At 34.8% G+C, this 19,574-nt stretch overlaps 1 protein-coding gene across 1 annotated transcript in view; it reads left to right on the top strand.

Moving 5' to 3' along the window:
• The window catches only part of CEP112 (centrosomal protein 112), a 223,309-nt gene extending 212,142 nt beyond the window's left edge, over positions 1-11,167 (top strand). Inside the window, exons 21-22 of the mRNA XM_015816958.1 lie at positions 8,723-8,824; positions 11,099-11,167. Of these exons, the coding sequence (XP_015672444.1) occupies positions 8,723-8,824; positions 11,099-11,167 (171 nt within the window). The remainder of the gene's footprint in view (positions 1-8,722; positions 8,825-11,098) is intronic.
• Positions 11,168-19,574: the final 8,407 nt, after the last annotated feature.

Here is a 19,574-nt window from a genome sequence, read left to right as displayed (position 1 = left end):
GGAAGGAATGGAGGATCCTTTAGGTTGGCAAACTCATCCAGCAGCAAGTATTTTCTAACCACAGTTTTGCAATGTTGTTGAGTGAAGACTTTTATTTCTGTCCAACTTACATAATCCCATAAAGTCTGCTGTGTGCAGTATGTTATTTCTTAAGGTTTGTTTTGCTGCTTCTCTTTGGCAGTTATGATTTTATATAAAACTCTAAGTGTTTAACCACAAACAAGGGATTTTCCAGGTGGGTGATCCATGTTTAGAATGAAAATATCAGAAAACACAAGACACTGAAATCATTTTTTTCTAGAGACAATATACGTATTTAGAAAAATTACACAGAATAAGATGGGACCATGCCCCTTCTGAAAACAGCCAGTGAGTTGCGGTACATCAAATGCAGATGTTCTCTAACACAGTTCCTAAGTTAGACAACCCAGGTTTTTATAAATAGAAATAGAATATATATGTATATGTATATATGTGTGTATATATATCTATATATCTATATCTTTCTATCTATATCAGAGAGAGAGAGAGAGAGAGAGAGAGAGAGAGAGAGAGAGAGAGAGAGAGAGAAACCTAGTTTTTTAGGTCCATTGGTCCTTTTTGTAGTTGACTACTATCTTTTGGAACAAAAATTAATATAAGACCCAGTCTTATTTTGGGGGAAATACAATAGTAAATGTGTCCGTCTGGCTGACGATCTTAACTGGGGCTTATATTTGGGGTGGGGCTTATATTATGAGCATCCTGAAAAATCTTGCTAGGGCTTATTTTCCGGTTGTGTCTTACTTTCGGGGAAACACTGTATTTGGGAGGAAAGGTTATTTGGTTTTGGTTGGTGGTCTGCTTTTAATAAAAAGGACACTTCAGTCACATAATTCTCTGCCACCTACAGTGTAAGTAGACACACTCTTCAGAGAGTTGTACTACCTATTAAATGATTTCTTGACGTTGTTAAAATGTGTATGCTGTCAAATTATACTGACTCTCCGCATCTTACACCAAGATAAAACACAATAAAATATCACTTACTATAGGAGGCAATCTAGCTTCTGGAGAGGGAGACTCTTCCAAAACATAACCCCAATAATTAAAGAACAGTGCTTTGTTAGCCTCAAGCTTTCTTGCTTTCTGGAAATAACCCCCCCCCCCAGATGAACTTCCTTGGCTGGGCTTGTGCAACTCTTTCAGTAGATGGTCTTGGAATTATCTTGATGCCAAACTATATAGTGTTTATCAGTCAAACTTAGTACTTCGAACTGCATGCATAAATCTATTGTTAATTAATGAAAAATAGGTGTAATGTGATGATAGTAACTAGTGCTAGTCAACAGGCAAGCAATTACATTGTCTACCGACTGTATTTTATGAATTGTCTTCAAAGATAGCTGCATATAGAGATAAAAGTAAAGGGTTAGGGCCCAATCATGGCCAATTCTAGGGCGCGGTGATCATCTTGTTAGCTTGTTAGTTGTCAGAAGACACTTACCCCAGACCCTTCCCCAAGGCACATGGAACATTGTTACCTTCCCATCAAAGTGGTACCTATTTATCTATTTGCATTTGCATTCTTTCAAACTGCTAGATGCGTATGAGCTGGTAACAGTAGCTCACTCCATTGCGCAGCACTTGGGTCTGGAACCCGGGCTGTCAGCTTTCTAGCTGAGAAGCTCAGTGTCTTTAAGTACTAAGCCATCATGCCCATGTGCCTCTACCACGTAGAGGTAATCCTCTCTTAACAATCCTAATTGGGAGTGGTAACTCCATTGCTAAGCAAAATAGTCATTAAGTGAAACATCATGACTACCCTGCTTAGTGATGGCAGTCCCCTTTGCAGTAGTGAAGCAAGGCATGACATAGCTGTGACTTGTGACCTCCTACCAATCTCTCCATTGACTTTGCTTGTCGAACATCAGCTGTGAAAGTCATAAAAGCAATTATACCATCAGAGATTTTTTTAAAAAAAATCCTACTGCAGATACTGTTTAGGGCTTAATTTATAGCATTGCTTTGACACTAGTGAAATTGTGATAATAGAATGTGTCTCATGGAATGGAATTCTTTATTGTCCAAGTGTGATTGGACTTTGTCTCCAGTGCATAAGCTCACAGTGTACATATAAACAGCGAGTAATAGGTCATCGATCATAACTTGTCATTACAATTATTAATCATGTTATAAACATTTGTTAAATCACAAGATAATAATAGGAAAAGATAGTTAGGAATGGTGAGAAGATGAGAAAAGATGAGATATGAGACAGTGCTGTGGGAATTAAGTGTTCAGCAGAGTGAGAGCACGGGGGCGGGGGGGGGGGAAATTATCTTTGTGTCTAGTTGCTTTGACATGCAGTGCTCTATAGCAGCATCCTGAGAGGAGAAATTGAAATAGGATGTGAAGGGTCTGTAGATATTTTCTCAGCTTTCTTTCTGGTTCGTGCAATAAGATGAACCAGAAAGTATACTCATATAAGTATAAAAGTATACAGTATACTCATCATCACATATATGCAGTGTGTGCCCCTGATCCACAAGGATTATTTTTTTTTGTATATATATCACTGAAATAAGAGGACTGGTCTTCAAGATCATTGTTTTTATTAAACATAATTCAAAGAAAAAATGAGATCAATGCAGTTGTTCTAAGACTAACAATTGGTAGCTTGCTATAAATCTTATTACTGCAATGAATTAATTAGGCAGTTTTAGATGAGAACACCTTGAGTTTCCTAGTTGCAAAACATCATCATCATAATCACCATCATAATATATTTTACAAAGGAGTCCTACGTTTATAAGACTTGTGGACTTCAGCTCCCAGAATTCCCTAGCCAGCATGGAGTTTGGTGGGCTTAGAAATGTGCGGTAGATAATGGTGGCCATATTGATACAAGTTAACATTTCAGTGTACATGAGAACATTATATAAGAAACATTTCCCTAATTCTTATAGGTTCTTATAAGTTCATTATCCTTGGCATTTAGGATTCTTGCTAAAATTACAACTTAATTTTATGCACATTTATTCTGAAAGAAGTTCCAGAGTAGACCTTGGTTTCAGGTTACTGTGCTTATTGTTGCAGTTTTAATCTGTCCCATTATAATCCTTATTTCTTTTATTAGGGAAAGTGCACAAGACAAACTATAGTTTTCTGCCCATCAGAGTGAGAATGTAAATTATTTAATGCTCCCAGAATAATGGCCAGAGGAAAAATGACTGTATATTTCATCTTAAGCTTTCTTTTATTTCTTTGCATGTGAATAGTGCCTGCTATAATATAATTGCCAATCGCATACCAAGATTTATATACTTCATTATTGTTTTAACAGAATTGCCTGTCTTATTCCTGCCCTGTATGTATTTATAATTTTATTGTACTATGCAAAATGCTACATTTGGCATGATTTTTTTCTCCTATTTGAGGAGGTTAATTGGTACCTCAAATAGATCTATATTTCTACAGCAGAAATTATGTGGATTTTACAGAGAAACTATAAATCACAACCCTATTTTGTTTTCAAGTAAAATGCATTTTTAATCTGTCGGTTTGCAGTCCATTGGTAAAAATATACTAGGATATAGAAATGTTTTACCTAATCTTTTTATCAAATAGCTATCAGATACTTTTTATTTGTTTAAGAGGTTAAAGAAGCATACAGTTTATAAACTATAGAAATCAGCAAGTGTCTTACAGTTTTCATCCTCAGAAAGGGTATATTTGTTTTAAGCCTGAAATATTTGAAATTTTATACTTACATTGCCACCTGGCTGATAACTAATCTCACAATATGGTATTTACATGTTAATATATAATATTCCCTATTATCTTCCCACAATCCTTCAAACCTTCTGAAAAGCATGATTCTATCCTTTTCCAAGCAAGGGGACAGTTACTGGTGTAATGTACCATAATTTGGTACCATAATTTCAAAATGTTTTTCACTGTAGAAAGACATTCCATGGAGGGAATAGTAAATTAGATCTTGCTTCCAAATTTTTTTTAGCTTTGATTGGAAATTTTCTTATGAGGAACAATTAATGCAAACCTCTCTCTTTATACAGCAGTATATAGGCCTTGTACCACAATTTTTCTACAAAAATTTGATTTGGACATAGTGTGTAGTATAACCATTTGGATAGAGATTCCTTTATTGTTGTATAATATATGACTTTGTTTGGAAGTTTTATGAATTGTAAAAGGAACCTATGCTAGGAAGTTTTCTAAATGACATTCACAAATTTGATAATAGTTCCAGTGAACAAGATGTATCTCCTGTTAATGAAAGGAATAAAAGCAAAAAGAAACTTTTGCTTAAAAAGTGTTTGTTTTGCCTTGTCTACCTCAAACAAGCTGCTAAACAAACTTCCAAAGTTTCATTTTCTCTTTGAAGTGAACTGCCAAATTACTGTTCAATCCAGAATATAGTATGTCTTCATCTAGCTGGCAAAAGAACTGTGCAGCTGCTGCAACTGAACTCATTTAGTTGAACACTGTGACTCAAATCATCCTATTTATTTAATATCAGCAGAGGTGGAAGGAAGGCAAATATAGTGTGGCTATTTCAAGGCTGCTCTTAAACACATCAAAAAACACTTCAGCATGAGGATCATCTAATTTTTTTTAAAAAAAAAGATTTAATATAAGCTCAGTAATATAAGATCAGTATTTTTTTTTAAATGTAAAATCAGTATTTTACATTTTGTTCCTGTTTGGGTTTTTTTTCTCCAGGTTATTCAATGTGGTCTCCATTTTGTTAATCAAATGTAAATAGCTACGCATCTCACTAGAGGTAACTTTAGCAATGCACAACAATAGCAATATATTCCATTCTTTATATTGTGAGATTTTATGCTGTGGGCTTATAGTCAATGTCATTTAAAATAATGAATGGCCTATATGAATAACTGTGTTAAGCCTTGGCGAAGTAGGTGCTCCAAGCTATTAATACAGTGCCTCATTCTGTGAAAAAGGCTAATTGTAGTTTGTGTGAAATTACTGTTGCAATTTATGTCTACAATCAAAATAATTTTTCCTGAACACATCTATATTGCTATATGTTAGAGTAGAAAGAGTAAGTATCAGATCAAATAGCTTTCTCCCTTTTTAAGTTTGCAACATTCATGTATACTTAATTATACAGCTTCGGTTCATAATGCAATAATACTCTTATTTTATTTCACCTTCAGTTTTATGGATTCCCAGCTCTTCAAATCAGTACTGTATGTTTTCTCAAGCTGATAAAAGGTGGTTTTCCTTGTCAGTAAATAGAGATTGAATGTTGTTGTTTTCATATGTAGATTGCATTTGTTATCAGTGGCTTTTCTTTTCTATGGCTGGATTAGGTGGCGTCCTGTGTAATATATCAGCTAAATAAATAAATAACTTACGGAAAAGGGGAAATACTTATGGCAGATTTTAGTATTATATGTTTCCTTTGATTTTTCTAAAAATAGGGATAGTTCTTCAGAATACAGCATGCTAGCATAGTACGGTGATTAAGGAGTATTTTCTCAGCCCCATTTCAGAGGGAGCTTCATATTGCCTTGACTCAGTAGATGGCAGCACCTGGATGGCTTTGTCTGGACTAGGAAACTGAATAGGGCTAGTCTTGGTTAGTCCTTAGATGAGAGATTTCCAGGAATGTAGGAATGTCACCTAGACCATGAAGGTGGGGGAATCCCTGGAAAGACAACAGCAAGCAATCTCTGCACTGCTATCAAGAAAGTTACATGGATATTTCCATGAAGACAAGGCTGAATTAAATAAAGACAACTAAAGGCTCCTGGACCACCCTAGCCAAAGAAAATAGAAGGCTAAATGCAAAATGTACAGGCTTCCTTCACCCAACCAAAGAATAATTCAAATAAAGACAATGCATAGGAACAGTTCTCTGAATGTCGTGAATAGGAATCATTAATCAAAAGGCAAATTTGTTTTCATTTCATCTTGGTCTGAAAGGAGGGAATTGTATTTGGAAAATACAGACCTACAGGCATGTGTTCTCTGATTCCTTGTCAGTGGCCCTGCCAGTTGAGATTAATGGTGGTTGGTTCAAAGTATCAGGAAATCACTGTATTGAAGAAGGGATCTACCTTGCTTCAGGGTAAATTCCCATTTTCCAGCACAAAGGATGCAGTAGGACAATCATCCTTTCTGCACCTTCACAAAAGTAGACTGTTTGGCTTTAAAATGTAAATTAAAGGAGTATCTTCCCTTTTGTACATCAAATTATCTGTGGAATTTGATGCATTATGCTTTTATCCCTATGCCCTATTTTTGTGCTTCCTATGGATTCAGGATGGCTACTGTAAGAGACAGGATGCTTAATTTCCTAAATCTAAAACCAGAAATATTCTTCTTTGGTTCTTAATCTAAGTAGCAGTGAGATGTGCATTCAGACCACATTCTTTCAAATACAGGAATTTCACAGATGGCTATTAATTAGGGGACTGATATGAAAGCATGTGGTAGTTCAAGTTTATAATTTTGTAACACATAATTAAGACTGCCTATTTTTGATTGTATACATTTGAAAGATGTTGTAGCTAGGAGAATAGAGCTACATTAATCTGAAACAGTAATAAAAGAAGGATAAAAGTTTGGCCGTTATTAAATTTGGTGAGGGGAAAGTATTGAAAAAACTATTCCAAAGATGATTGTAAGAATGATCAAACTTTAGCTATACCGATCCTAAAATATGACTTCATTATTAACAAAAATATATTAGTGATTTTTCCTTATATCAACCCAAATAAGTTTTTATTATTATGGTAGTCACACACTCAACCAGATGCATTTTTATCCACCTATCAAGATCTTCCCAAGGACTTGGGGTAGACAAATATTGCTGTTTAATAATAATAAAGGTATTGTAATTATGGAGTTAGATTCACAGTTTAAGGCTTGTGGAAACTTAATGCAAGTAACCGAAGACATAAGTATTATTAGTTCTTAGTTATTAATTTTTAAGCTAGCATCTAAGAATATAAAAGGTTCCAACAAGTGCGGGTGGTTTTTTTTTGTAAAATTATGGTGTTCAAGTTGGATAAATTCAATATTACAAGATATTAAGGAAGTCCTTTAGGTATTTTTCTATGGCTCCAATCACAATTATATTATTTGTTCAGGAACTTAGAACTCTGAAAGTACAGGAAAGATAAGAAAATAAATATCACCCTTTAACATATGGAAGTTGAATTATAAAATAGAGAAGGTATGTTCTGCAGGACCAACTGTTCTATACAACTTTTGGAAATCAAATTTGGGGAAAGATGTTTTTGTCAGCTTACATAGACGTAAGAAATAAGTAGGGTTTGGTTTGGTTCTAAAGAATACAGTGCTGTCAAAATATAATTATCTGGGAAATAGTTATAGTTTATATTAAAATTTGGTAGATTAGTATAGTAAAATTGTTTAACTTATATAGTGCTTGCTCTTATTTTTACTAAACAGACTGATATCATATAAACCATACCTTTCTTTTGTCCTCTATAGTAACAGGTATTCTTGAAGTTTAGGTTTTGCTTACCCTCAATGCATCATTGGTCAAAAGAAGCCAACCATGGAGGGCTGGGGGAGGATAAGGAAGAATGTAGCTGTCTGTTGCTTTTTCAAATAAAAATATTGATTATTTGTTTAGTATTCTCCATGCTTCTCACTCTTACCTCTGTGCAAGAAAGCTTCTGACTTTTTTTGCAAATGAAATTTAGTTTCATTCATAAATACAATCTTAAAAAATGTTGAAGTCCATGCATGCCATTTGATATAAAAGGAAAAAAGATTCCTCAAAAAAATAGTTGGTTTGGTATACTTCAAAAAATAATTGAGTCAGTGAATGGGAGAACAAGGCCAGAACCAATTGTGCTGCTGTTCATGTGTTGGGAAAATAAAGCTTGAAGAGAAGCAGCCAGAGGTGTGAAAGAAATTTGGGGAATTTTGAAAAAAAATATTGTGTCGGTTACGGTTGGCCCATTAGCTATTTTTCTTAATTATTCAGCTGCAAGGTAATACTGCAGCATTGGAAATGAATCTCACCATATCCAAGATGTAAATCTAGAAGCAAAATATTTTAAATGTGCAGCATATTCAAGGAAACTTGCTTTACCTTTATCCTCCCTGTAACATCCTTTGCATTGCACGTGGGAGGAAGTAGCAAAAAAGAACGGATCCAGTTCTGAATTAACAGGCAAGAGTGGTTAGGAGCAGGAAGTGGCCGAAGATAGTGAAACTATTCCTACAATGACCTGTTCTGTTTGGATGTTGCAATGGAGGGAGGATTCAGTAGAAACTGATAAATATCTACAGGCAGCATACGTGATGGAATCCTATGGCCATTATTTAATAGTTTAAAAACGAGATATAATCACACATTGTTTACATAATAAAAGTTGAGGAATGGATAGTCTTATAAGAGAATGCCAAGGAATTACTCAGTTTGGTTCAATACAGCACACCTGCTCTTGCATGTCAACATTTCTCTTCATATAGATCAGACATGTCAAACTCGCGACATCGCGTGACGTCGCGCAACGTATCGGGACGGTTTTGCCATTGCCAGCAATGGGGTGGGCGCGGCTTCCACATGACGCATCCGGCCCGTGGGCCAGCAGTTTGACATCCCTGATATAGATAGTACCTCAAACTTGTAGGTAGTGACTGCTCCTAAATAACTTTAACTGGCTCACCTAATCTTCACTATGGAAATGCTTGCTTTCTATGGTTTCAGGTGACTTCTATACGGCAAGAATATGAAACCAAACTGAAAGGTCTAATGCCAGCATCTTTGCGACAAGAACTTGAAGACACAATTCTCTCACTAAAATCTCAGGTAAAGATTTTATGTTCTATTTGTCAGCATAGTACAGTAGCATGTAATCTAGGATTTGCTAGTTCAAAGAACTGACAAAAATATCCATAGCATGCTGGTATAAGCAATGGGGTTTGACAATTAATAGTTCATCATCTCTACTTGTTTTTTCCCCTCAACTAGCTCCAACCTTCACTCACAAGAGTTAGTTCTGTTTTTTTTCTCTGCGCCAATATAAAGAGAGACTTTTAGCCTTTTTGATCTCTTAAATGATGAGGGTTCCAGTCATTTGATATTTAAACATGAACATTTTTTTTTTAATTTGATAGTTTTTGCATAAACACCTTTTGTTTTTCAAGCATGCATGGTTTCTGTAAAAAGACATTGGTGCATCAGGGTGAATAGTTTGTCTCTGCTTACAATACATGGAGCAATGGTGGGATACAGACTTGAGAAAGATTGCTGTCCCTAATTGGGGTTTGTGAAGTTACATTTTTCAGTCTGTTGTTGAACAAGCAAACATTCCAATACCGTGATGTACTAATTCCTCTTCAAGCAAAAAACGTTTAGGAGCCACTTGTTACTTGAAATAATTTTGCTATCCTGACATTCCTTTAATACCAAAGGTTTTTAGAACAAGATCAAGTGGATGAATGGGTGTTTGTTAAATCAATTCACACTTTATAAGGTAATCATCAATAAAGGGGTTTTTTTTGCAATAGATATATTTAGTAAAATAATAGTGTGACAAAAGACTATATGAACTGGTCATCTGTAACTTCCTGTAATACTAAGACATCCATAGGAACCCAGCTAAAATCAAAGACTAGAAAACCTTCAGTCTTACATTTTTCCAATTCATATAGCCTCAAAAGAGGTTGTTATTATTTCATTTTTCATCTGAAAATGGTGCATTTGGATTTATCACCTTGTAATGCTACTTCTAAAGGAATTGCCATGGCGAATGAGTACCATGTTCCCTCTTGATAAGGGCAGGTGCTTTATGGGTGTTGTTGATATTACCACTGATTTTGAGAAGGAATTCCTTCTGGTGCTCAGGTTCATCCAGTGTTGCCATTACAAATAATAAAAAGGGAAGAATGGATCATCTAGTAAATTAGTTAATAATACATGTGACTTTTGACTGGCATGCAAACTTACCAGTGTTAACAACTGAAAAATCCCCAGCTTCCAGTGAAGTGAATTTGGGGCTGAAATTTGATTTCAGTCTTCAAAGCTTCTGCTAGCATACATAACATTTCAAAGGAGTAAAAGTAACTCCAGACTTTTAAAAGTGAGTGCTCATATACAAAGCATAGCTCGCAGCTGCCTGTGCAGTGAACTACAATATCCAGCTACAGGCTGTTCTATAACAGCTTCTGAAGCACAGGTGTCTTCTTTGAAAATTGTTGAAATTCCTGTTTTAAAAACATCAGCCAGAAAGAACAGTGGAATCTTTGCACCTGTCAGGGCTGTGAATTGTTCCAGAGGAATGAGAGGGCTTGGTTAGGTTAAAAACACCAACAGAGCAGCAGTCACAAGGAACAAATAGGAAATATTCACTTCTCAAACAAAGCTTTGCTTATATTTAAAATATGCTGGCTGCCTCCATCTCCTCAATTTTGAGGCTTTTCACTGTGTTCTTTGTCTTCTATCCTAGCACTTTGCTAATGAACTTTTATAGCAGGCTTATAACTTTACTTTCCCAACAAAGAGTTTTTGACCACCCTTCAAAAGTGGAATTTTATGTCTGTGTCTCACAAAGACATGTGTAATCCATTAATGTTGATGCTTAAATTGCAGAACTTGGTATTCTTTATGCCAATGTTCAGTTTTGAAATCATTGCATTTGTTGTAAACAAAATTTAGGGGTTGCATTTCCCCCCCCCCAAATGTGTAATACTGCATGAACATAGAACAGGGGTTCCCAACCGGGGGTGCGAGACGATATTCCAAGGGGTACGAAAACTTGCGTTTTCAAAATTATAGTGTATATGCATAATTCGTTGCTATTATTTTGAATTTTTGTAAGGGGTGCGAGAATATATCAGAAGTGTTCTAGGGGTGTGGTGTATAGAAAAGGTTGGGAGCCGCTGACATAGAACATGGACGGTATTCTCAGAAGATGAAATACACTTGATCCCTATTTAGGCTGTTTGACATTGGGACATCAATCCCTAGATTATCAGGTCATAAACAGGGTTTAAGCAATATATCTGAGGAACCGCAAACAGATATATTCATAAGTCTGTTATATACTAGAAGCTCTTCAGTCACAACAGCTGTATTTTCTAGGTAAACTTTTTACGAAAAAGAGCATCGATTCTACAAGAGGAACTGAGTACATATCGCACCAGAAGGTAAGCTATGGTAGTATCTCCTACTCAGATTGTTAGCTTGCTTTTAGTAAGCACAGCCTCTTCGAAAAGTTGCACATCTATAATTTTGCAGTTTAATAGGTCTCGAACAGCTGGCTGGTACAAGTCTGATCTGGGCCTTGCTTTAGCACACCCGAGACACTGGCTCAATTTATGGTTACAGGGCTATGAAGTATTCCCATCTTTTGAGATAAAGTACAATGATACAGTTTACAATCTTCAAGATTATATCTTTAAGATCTTTACCCTCCTTGGCTTTTTTTATATTGTTCTCCTGTTATGCAAAAATATGCACAAATGTTGCAATAACAGCCCAAAGGTGCTTTGTACTCTTTGAAAAGAATGACTCACAAGAGTGGTTATGTCACTTTAAAGTGATGTCACTGCTTTCTTTTTCTTTTCTTTTTTGCAAATTAGAGTCTTGACTGCTGCAATATTTCTGTAGTGTTATAAGATGTGTAAATACAACTTAATTAAACTGATAAAAGGCATGACTCTAATTTAAAGCTAGATCACATCTACTGAGTAGGCCTTTCCATAGACTTGCCACACTTCAATTATGTTGCAAGATCTGTGCATAAAATTCTGGTCCAGTTTAAACTTGAATATTTTATGCACAAACCATTGTAGTTTATAGCCCTGGGATTTCCTATTAGTCTCATCTAAGTACTAAGAGTTTTGATCAGAATGAGTTGAGGTCACGTAAGTGCTGCCACCTGCTATGATGAACCTTCAGATCTTAACTCCATAATCTGCTTTCTGGTCTTCAGTTGTTCTCTTCCCGATAACCATAATTTCCCAATTGAAACCATAATTGAAAATTATTCTGAATTAATCCAAGAAGTCTTTCATTTTAGTACTTAATATCTGTGTAATGGGGCATTGTTTCCAGGAAGTGAGAAAGAATCTAAAAGATGTTAGGATTGTCTGTTGTACAAAATAAATGGATAATTGATGAGAATATTTTATTCTTTAGGTAATTACTGAAGGTGACAGTTGTTTCAAGCGTCGAATGGATTTCTTTCAGCAGGTTTGAAGATTTGGATCTTTTGAATTAATCTGGGAGATCAGTGATTGTTCTATAAAATTAGATTGTGTAATTAAGGAATAAAAATACACCCCTTATTCATTACAGTATTTTAAGTTACTACACATTTGAATCATTTTATCATAAAAAAAAGATTCTGTTTTTGATATATTCACGTGTACCTTATTAATTTACATATGAAAAACATAATTTTGTTTGCTCACATTGCTTTTGTCCCTTATTTCATAATGCACTTTTTTTAATACATGCTAAAATCAAGTCCTTATTATATTACATTGTCCAAAACATGTTAAAACCTATATGGTATTGCTTCATGTTCATATGTTACATTATTAAAATATTTTTGTACATTTTTGTTTCAACATTATTTCTGTTTTCAATATCTTATTTACTGCAAAGGGTATCTGCAGCAAAGTATAAACGTTTCCAATTTTTGTTTTGTTTTGTGGTTTGTATGGCAGGATACACCTTTTTAAGTCTGCTGATTGTGCATGTTGTTTTTGGCTGTCAGTTTGAATATGACTAGTAAGAATATATATTTTATTCTGAATGGGTCACTTTTCAATAATGTGGTATAGCATGACAGCTAAGACTGTTTCACAGAGTGGACTGTGAATTCTTTCTACTGATCTCTCTCCTTAGTATATAATTATATGGTTTGTTTCCTTGTGCGATTCCCATTTAGTGTACTATTGCTATTTCCAATGTCATGCATAGTCATTAATTACTTGATGTGATTAAGAAATTACAAGCCTAAAAAAGAACTATTAATATTTCCATTACAAGGGACTAATTGCATGATTGCATACTTTCCAGGAGGCCCCCCCCCCATCTAATAAAGCTTCTGAAATCATTAAGTGAGAAAAGGCCACAGTTACTCAATTTTAAAATCTAATGCTTAAGTGAGTGATAGAAGAAAATATTATATTAAATAACAGCTGTTTCTGAGTACATGATATTGACTGTAAGGAGGAATTTATTTAGCCTCTAACATATATAGATGTAGTAATTAGACTTTTTGTCTTTCACAACTGGAGGAGCTCTGTGTACAAGTATTAAAATACCGAACTTTTGATTACCAAGTATTTTGACAAGATTTGAGGGATAGTTCTTATTTTCTGGGAAACAGTAATTATAATATTTTTAATGCATTTGGCATTCTTACATGTTCAGAGTACTTCAGATGCCTTGTCTAGTTGTCTTTCTCACGATCCAATAAAGTGAATGACGATCATTATCTCCTGTTTTGGAGAAGGGGGATAAAGGAAAGCTTGCCTAAGGTCACATCATTTGTTCATGGCAGAAGAGAGTTTCACATCAGGAACTCTTTGATTTATGAATTATAGGGTTATTAATATTTTCCCTTATTAAGATTACCTATGGCATGTGCTAATTTCAGAAAGTAGAGTGGAAGTTAAAGATTGCTTTGCATATTCTTCAATAGTAGTTCTGTTGGTGACTGACTTCCTTATCTTCTGCAATTGAGTTTCCCTTGTTACTTCCAGCTACTCACTGCAGAATGGAATGAGCATACAGGTAGTCTTCAACTTACAACCACAACTGAGCCCAAAATTTCTGTTGCTAAGCAAGACAGTTGTTAAGTGAGCTTTGCCCCATTTTATGATCTTTCTTGCCACAGTTGTTAAGTGAACCACTGCAGTTGTTAAGTTACTAATATGATTTTAAGTGAATCTGGCTTCCCCCATTGGCTTTGCTTGTCAGAAAGTTGCAAAGGGTGATCACATGACCCCGAGACACTTTAACTCATAAATATGAGTCAATTTGCCAAGCATCTGAATTTTGATCACATGATCATGGGGAAGATGCAGTGGTCATAAGTGTGAAAAAAATGGTCATAAGTCACTTTTTTCAGTGCCATTGTAACTTCAAACAGTCACGAACTGTTGTAAGTTGAGGACTATCTGTACCTATAATGTAGGATCAAGGGTTCACATTTCAGGCACCCCCAAACATAAAGGAAAGCACTACGAAGAACATGACCTCAGAATAAGAATTCTAAGCACTATGAGCAAGCAAGCAAGGGCTATTAAATTAAAGGTTTTGTATGCAATTTAGGCATACATGGCTATAAATCAGGATCCAGTTCGCAGCCCTGGACAGCTAGTAATGTGGCGTCACAAGATCATAAACTTTGAACATTATTATTTAATTTTATATTATAAAACAATATTATATATTTTTATATATGGCCCAAGATAATTTTCTCTTCACTCAGTGTGGCCCAAGCAAGCCAAAAGGTTGGACACCCATGCAATAAATGATAATGATTTATTCTGTACTATTTTACTGAAAATACATGTTTCTTTGATTAATTAGAGTATAGTCTGCCTTTTAATATTTCTAACTTTGAATTAAGGGTGAACCTACCTCAGTGCAGATGCAGGATAACATTTTGGAGGATACATCTTAGAGTTTATAATTTAGAGATTTTTGAAGGATTCCTTCTTTCTCCAGCCTCAGGAAGTTTATGGATTAAAGATATAAACTGAAAGTGCAGTGCAGGCATTTTGAAGACCAAGGCAGGGGTAGGCAACCTTGGCTCTTTTATGACTCGTGGACTTCAACTCCCAGAATTCCTGAGCCACCATGGCTCAGCTTAGAAACTCTCCCTTTCCCCTCAGCGTGGCTGGCTCAGGAATTCTGGGAGCTGAAGTCCACGAGTCATAAAAGAGCCAAGGTTGCCTACCCCTGGACCAAGGAAATCAGATGCAGGAGATAACAAGGCTAAGCCCCGAGGGTGGGTTCAAACACATCATCATTTTGGAATCTCTACACTCCCATAAAAGATCTAAGTCCAGCCCTCCTTGAAGTCCGTTGACCTTTAGCGCCAATTTGCCTTGACCATTAGTAGTTCAGATTCTTGTGTGTAGGCAGCATGAAATAAACTTATAGAACTTTTGAACTCTATCCTGGTTCCTGACTTCTGAAATCAGCAGAGATTAAAAATCTAAGGATGAATTGAGCAAACCAAACCTCCTACTCAATATTTAAATGAGAGGCCAGGGCAGTTGTTGAGAACTTAGGTAAGAGGAAAGGGAGGGACATTCAAAAGACCATCAAATGTGCTAAAATACCTCAAAACACAATCAAAACCATATAAACTGGTAGCCTGTGGATTAGTTCGTCTAATTTATGCCAACCTCAGTCTGCCATAATCATGTATGCCTACCTCTGCCTTAAGGTACCTCTTATTATTATTCGTATACACATATGAACACCTTTCTAATTAGATGTCGCAAATTTAATCCCATTATCTTCACACCCCTAGTAATAGGTCAGATCCTCCATTATATTCTGGCTGTTGAAATGTTTCAAGAATAGATTATTTAGTTCTGAATAATTTTTCTTTTCTGGAAAGGTAATTGCTATATGGATGTTATCTATACTTTTATTTTTCTGTTCATGGTTTTTTTTTAAAAAAAAATTGCATATATAGTTTTTTATTATGGTGGAAATACCCCACCTCTTTCTTGGATATGTAATATATATTGATGGCTTAATTATAAGATGGCAATATGGGTTTATTTTTTACCTCCTGCAGCAGAACTGATGGGATGTTTTTATTAGTTGTCCAACTCTCTTTAAAAAAAAAACAACTTTATTAATTCACACTGTGTCCAGACTTGCCCTTGGTAAATAAGGTTCTAACACTGACAGAAAGAAAATACTTGTGATTGCTTTAATAACTAGAAAAGGTTACACTAAAAATATAGGGCACCCTTGATGCTAAGTAGTTCTAACACATCATACAGAAAGAGTATGGATTCTTTTTTTAAATACCGCTCTGCCTTTTGAAATCTCAATATGCCAAAGGCACCAGCATCAGATCTCGTTTTGAAAGGAAAAAAAGGCACTAAGAACACCAAGCAGTAGGTGAAAAGATTTTGGAACACAAGGTCATTTTAATTCATACTTTTCTCTTTTAAAAAATCTCAGCTTTGATATTTTTGCTGAGAAAAAATAATTCCTGCTTAAATTGTGTCATTAAAGACAAGTTGGCTCTTTCAAAGCACATTATCAAAGAATGCTGAAATTGCAAGATACTGAAACAAAAATGTATCATTGGTTTTAAGTATGGTAACCAAACACTTTCTTGAAATCCTTTGTGCTTGTGTTTTTTTCCCAATTTACTCTTTTTAACTACAGCATTTAAAAAAGCTGTGTCCTATTTACATCTCATAGCTCAAAAGCCATTCAAATTGCTTGGTTGTTTTATTTCCAGCATTGTTCTATTAATCTTGTAAGAGAGAGGGTCTTTTGACTCTATTTTTTAAGCATAATCTTTACAACAAAGATTTCTGCACTTTACAAACATGACAAAAGCAGAATTGGTTAATTTATCCAAGTGCTATTTCCAGCAGATCTCTTTAATGACCTTTGGCAATAATTACTTATGAAATTTAATTGGACATCCAACATTCTCTTTTAGACATTTATCAATGTTTTATAATCTTTTCATTCTTTTCTCTGAATGTGAATAATCAGTGTAACCAGAAAAACTCAGAATAGAAGCCTAGGTTATTTAAAGATGTATGTCTTCCATAGTGCTTTGATCTTGAATACTTTTTTTTTTATTTTGTCATGCCATATTTCCTGATATCTATTCAGTTCTCTAAGCTTATTGTAAATATAGATACATTTTTGCAGTGCTTTTTTTGTTAAAAAAAAAAAAAGTGCCAGAACTCACACATGTCATACAACCCGCCTTGCCTACCCTACAAGGTTCCATCCAAAAAAGGTGCTGGAACTCCGTTCTGGACATTCTATGTCAAAAACAGCCCTGACTTTTTGCACATTTCCTTAACTTCATTTTTTTCCATTCAGAGTAGAGGTTATGTATAGAGATGGAAAGTTTTCCAGCAAAGTGGCATTTCTTTGTATGTCTAAGGAGATTCTCAATCATCCAGGTCTTGGTTGTCCCAAAGGTGCTTTTTCCAAAAGGCAACTGGACTTTTTTTTTGGGGGGGGGGGGGTTTGGGGTTTGAAAATGTTTTGCTTCTCATTCAAGAAATTTCTTCTGAAAAAGCTTCTTGGATGAGAAGTGAAATGTTTTCAAATTGGAAAAAGCACTTTGAGGACATTTTTTGGTGTGTTTCAGTGATAACACTGATCTGAAAAGGATTAAGTGATGTAATCCCCAAAGTTATAGTAAAAATATCCAAACCCATGTTCCTCTAGGACAATTCCACATTAAGGATGAGCAAGTGTATGAAACCTCTGGTTAGAGAGGGTGGAATGTCTGGGGAAGAATAGGAGGAAGGAAGAGAGGCTGAGATGGGCAAGTGCCCAGAGTTGCTTTTCAGAGTGAAATGGGCAGTATATAAATTAAATAAATAAATAAGGACATACTGTATATGTAGGTACCTGAGTGTCTCCCATCATAATTCACTCTTGTCATGTCCCATTCACTGATTTGTATCATATATATAGTGTTACTTCATAATAAAATGTTTTATAGTACTATATTTATAAATACTATCTTGTAATCTTGCTGGCGATAGAAAATGGAAAATCAAGGAATGATATAAAGTGAAAGAAGTACAAAACATTTAAGGAATTAGGGGGAAAATGTTTTCCGATAAGCAATATTATCCTAAGTTATAAATTGTGTATGTTCAAATGATGAGGTTTATAATTTTTATATTTATCCAATCAGGATAAATTCAAAATTTTGTAAGGGAATTAAATGTAATGACCGTGATTTTCAACCAACTAATCTTGGAATTAAAAGGGATAAATGATAAAGACTGTGAGTGAAATGAAAACAAAATAGTATGCTCGTGTGCCTATAAAAGTAAGAGAAAGGAGAAGGATATAATAGATCTGAATAAAGATAGTCTGATATTGCACAATAGGGCTGATGAGAAAATGCACTGAAATAAAATATAGGTTTAATTATGAATGAAAAAGCTAAAATCAAAAGTACGAATTAGAGTCTATCTATTGTGGATACCTAAGGAAGTGGATGTCTATAAGCCTGTGATAGTTGGAAGTTTACACTCCAGTTAATGGTGATAATGGAAGAACCAAAGATTTTGGTGGAAAATTGTGAATGAATGCAATCCAGGGCAAAAATATTCTCTTCGCTATTTTCTTATTTTGAATTTGTAAAAAAAAGAATTGCACCCAGAAAGAAAAAAACTTGATTGAGGTCCACAGAAAATTAACATTTAATTTCATACCATGCAGAAGTTGTGTCGGTTTCTGCTCACTTAGGGATTCATTAATATATACAAATTTAGTCAGGGTGCCTAAATTCTTGCAAAAGATGCAAAAATGACAGTTTATAAGAATATATTCTGACCCTCTTTATTATACAAAGAGAAAAGTGGGTATGTCAGAAAAAGCAAGGTGTTGAAAGTAGTTGGAATGTATTAGTTAAGAAGTATGGTGTGGGAAAGCAAGAACAAGTTAAGAACAAATGGTGCTAAAATGCAGGCTGAATACTAAAATGAGTGACCGGTATGAAAGAATAAGTTGAGGTGGTTTGGTCATATAAAGAGGATAAATGAGGTCATATAAAAAGGATAAATAAGGATCAAATCACACATTGCAGCAGCTCCAAGGTTACATGATCAAAATTTGAACATTTGGTACATTTATGACAGTTGCCATGTCCTGAGGACGTGTGATCTCCTTCTGCGACCTTCTGACAAGCAAAGTCAATGGGAAAGCCAGATTGACTTGACAACTAGCTTAATTAACTTAGCAATTGCAGTAATTCACTTAACAATTGTGGCAAGAAAGGTTGTAAAATGGGGCAAAATTCACTAAATAACTGTCTTCCTTAGCAATGGAAATAAGATATAACTTTTATTGTCACTTTTTCTGTGAACACACTGGTACACATTAAAAATGAAATTCTGATGCGCGATCTAAAAAGAAAATAAATATATACCCATACATAGACATGCACACACATGAACATATTCTGTCTGTCTATCTATTTATACACACACACACACATATACACACACACACACACAAATATTAATCACAGTCCATTTTGAAATACATAGCGGAAAAAATAATTTTGACAGTTAACAAATTTAATACTATATGGTACAAAGTTATTACAGAAATTTTGAGCTTAATTGTGGTCATAAGTCAAGGACTAACTCTAAAGAAAAAGTCAAGAAAAATGATTGAGATGGTGAGATCCTTAAAAAGAAGATTAGAATTTTAGAGAATAAAATTGATGAAGAATAAGAGGAGATTGAGAAATATGGTGTTGGTATAAACTAAATTTAATTATATTTTCTTGTCCTTGTCCCATGCCTTAATTTCTTAGGCTTACTATTTCTTATTCCTTTTCTATGTTTTG

The sequence above is a fragment of the Protobothrops mucrosquamatus genome, unplaced genomic scaffold (genome assembly GCF_001527695.2).
Source record: "Protobothrops mucrosquamatus isolate PMUCROS unplaced genomic scaffold, P.Mucros_1.0 scaffold_123, whole genome shotgun sequence".
NCBI classification, from domain to species: domain Eukaryota; kingdom Metazoa; phylum Chordata; class Lepidosauria; order Squamata; family Viperidae; genus Protobothrops; species Protobothrops mucrosquamatus.
The sequence above is the reverse complement of the archived record's forward strand: the minus strand, read 5'-3'. Positions and strand labels throughout refer to the sequence as shown.